Here is a 3,150-nt window from a genome sequence, read left to right on the forward strand (position 1 = left end):
ATTTAGTAAACTTGAAGACTAGAGCGACATAATTTAATCTTAACATCCAAAACAGATATTCACTACTCAGAGACGATCTCAGTATTGACCAAATCAACAAGCAGTTCAGTGACACAGCTGCACTTGAAGAAGGCGGTAAGAACGTTAAGCAAAGTTCCAGCAAGCTCTCAGTAGAAACTAAACAGCTTATGCAAAAACGCAGGGTCATGAAAGTATCGTCAAACAGGCACAAAATAGAATTAGCTGAAATAACAAAGACTATGAATAAAAAGAAGAGAGATGTACGGAAATTCAATACTCAAATAAAAGAAACAATAATCTCAGGTACCAGCATGAAAACAGCCAAAAGGAGACTTGGAATAGGGAAAAATCAAATGTATGCAATAAAGATACTAGACGGAGAAGTGACGTATAACAAGAATGGAATTACAAAAGTAGTGGAAGCCTTTTACAGGGATCTATACAGCCCAAATGACACGGATAAAAGCAAACGTGATTCCTAGAGACATAGCTAACATCACAACAGAAGAAATAAAAAGAGCGCTTAGAGGCATGGAGAGAGGGAAAACACCAGGTGAACATGGAATTAGTATAGACCTTATAATAGATGCAGGAGAAATTGCAACAGTGACACTAGGTAATCTCTTTTAACAAATGCCTTCTCAACGACAAAAAAAAACAACAACCTCCCAATCCTGGAAAAACGCAACGATTTGGTGCATAAAAATGGGAATAGGAAAGATCTTAAAACTACCGACCCAGAACACTCCTTTCAGTTACCGACTGTTCACAATAGTCATTACAGCTCGCGTCTCTGACAGTCTGAATTCTAACCAGCCTAAAGAACAGGCAGGCTTCCGCAGTGGATTCTCAACAATAAACCACATCCACACGCTCACCCACATAAAATAAAAAAAATAAACGAATATAGAAAACCTCTTTGTATGGCATTCATCGATTACGAAATGGCATTTGACTCTGTACAAATACCAGCAGTACCAGAAGACATTCGAAGACATGGGGTAAAGGAGGTATATTGTAAGATATTAGAAGATATATACAACGATGGGACAGCAGTTATTAAGCTCCACACGGAAACCAATAAAATGCCAATTAAAAAGAGTGTTAGACAGGGCGACACCACCTCACCATAGCTGTTTATAGCTTATCTTGAGGAAATATTTAAAAAGCTAAAATGGAACGGAAAGGTCAAAACAGGAGACGAATTCCTAAACAATCTAAGATTTGCAGATTATATATATATATATATATATATATATATATATATATATATATATATATATATGTATATGTACATGTATGTATATATATGTGTATATATGTATATGTATATGTACATACACACACACACACACACACACACACACACACATATATGTATATATATGCGTATATATGTATATATACATATATATGTACATATGTATATACATATATTTGTATACATATATGTATATATATACATATATATATGTAGTATAAAAATAATAATAATAATAATAATAATAGTAACAATACTCATTATAGTGATAATGATAGTGACGATCGTGATAATTATAATGATGATCGTGATTACGATGATGATGTTGATGTAGTAATAACAACAATAATAATAGTAATGATAATGATTATAATAATAACAATAGTAATAATTATAATTATAATTTTCATTATCATTATCATTATTGCTGTTATTGTTATTATAATCATTATACCTATAACATATACTATAAATAGTAATAATTATCCCGCAATGATAACACTAATGATAATACTAATAATAACAATAGTAATGTAAACAAAAATGATGATAATAAATTATAATAATAATAATAATAATAATAATAATAATAGGCAGCTACCGTGGTAATGATAAACATAATAATAATAATTATTATTATTGTCATTATTATTATTATTAATATTATAATTATTACTATTATTATTACAATGTTAATAATGATAATAATGATAATATTAATGATAATAATGATAATAATATTGATGATAGGCGGCCACCGTGGTGCAGCGGTAGCGGGCATGGTCTGACTCCATTAGGGTCGGTTACCCAGCGCACGTGTGTTCGAATTCTGTGCCATACACCCGAGATTATCTTTTTCAAGCTTCTCCCATTTCTGGGGTCGCTGCGGCAGATACAAAAGCCTTCCATATTTTTCTCTCTTGGGTGTCTTCTTCCCCCACGGACCACATGTCTTCCTTGATGTTGTCCATCCACCGTTGCTTCGGAAGCCCTCTTCCTCTCCTTCCCGGTGGTGCCATGCTCAGCATTCTCTTTCCGATGTAGTTCTCCTCTCTTCGCTTTACCAAACCATCTCAATCTCGCACTTCTGTACCTCAGTCCGATTTTCGTCACTCCCATTCTCTCTCGGATCTCGTCATTTCTCATCCTGTCTCTCATGGTCAAGCCACATGCCCATCTGCACATTTTCATCTCAGCCACCTCCAGTCTCCTTGTCGCCTTCGTTTGGGGTACCGTCTCCAGACCGTAGAGCATTGCCGTTGCTGGGACCCTCTTGTCGCACATCACACCGGCCATCTTCTTCCAGTTGTTCCATCCTGATTGGATCCTTCTACCGATCTCTGCTTCTACTGCGCCATCCGATTCTGCTGTGCTACTAAGGTACCTGAATTCACTTACTTCTGGCAGTTGTTGGTCTTGCATCCGTATACTTCCTATGGACACCCCGTTCAAGCACATGTACTCCGTCTTCGCTCTTGATACATTCATTCCACTCTTCTCCAGTCTATCGATCAATAAAAATGATAATTATAATCATAATGATGATAATGATAAAAGTAATAATAATTATGATAATGATATTGATAACAATAATAGTGATGAAAATAATGAAAATAATTATAATGTTAATTATAATGATGACGAAGATAATAAGGTTCATGATAAGAGTAATGATAATAGTAAAAATGATAATAATTATAATAATGTTAGTGATAATAATAAAAACGATCACAATAATAAAATAATAAGATAATAACAATAAACTGAATAATATTAAAATGAATATCGATGATATCACCATTTTTATCATCACTGAGTGCCCACGCAGCAATGCACTCACACCGTATAACGCACATTGATACGACAAA

The 3,150-nt window shown here is 34.1% G+C and overlaps 1 protein-coding gene across 1 annotated transcript; it reads right to left on the reverse strand.

Annotated features, from left to right (window-relative positions):
• Window positions 1-392: 392 nt before the first annotated feature.
• On the reverse strand, window positions 393-2,770 carry LOC125026939. The gene is made up of 2 exons (XM_047615544.1): window positions 2,090-2,770; window positions 393-458 (listed from the first exon to the last, which is right to left on the reverse strand). Exons 1-2 carry the CDS (start codon window positions 2,768-2,770, stop codon window positions 393-395), a joined length of 747 nt encoding a protein of 248 aa, XP_047471500.1.
• Between the last annotated feature and the right edge of the window lie 380 nt (window positions 2,771-3,150).

This window comes from Penaeus chinensis, chromosome 7 (genome assembly GCF_019202785.1).
Source record: "Penaeus chinensis breed Huanghai No. 1 chromosome 7, ASM1920278v2, whole genome shotgun sequence".
NCBI lineage: Eukaryota > Metazoa > Arthropoda > Malacostraca > Decapoda > Penaeidae > Penaeus > Penaeus chinensis.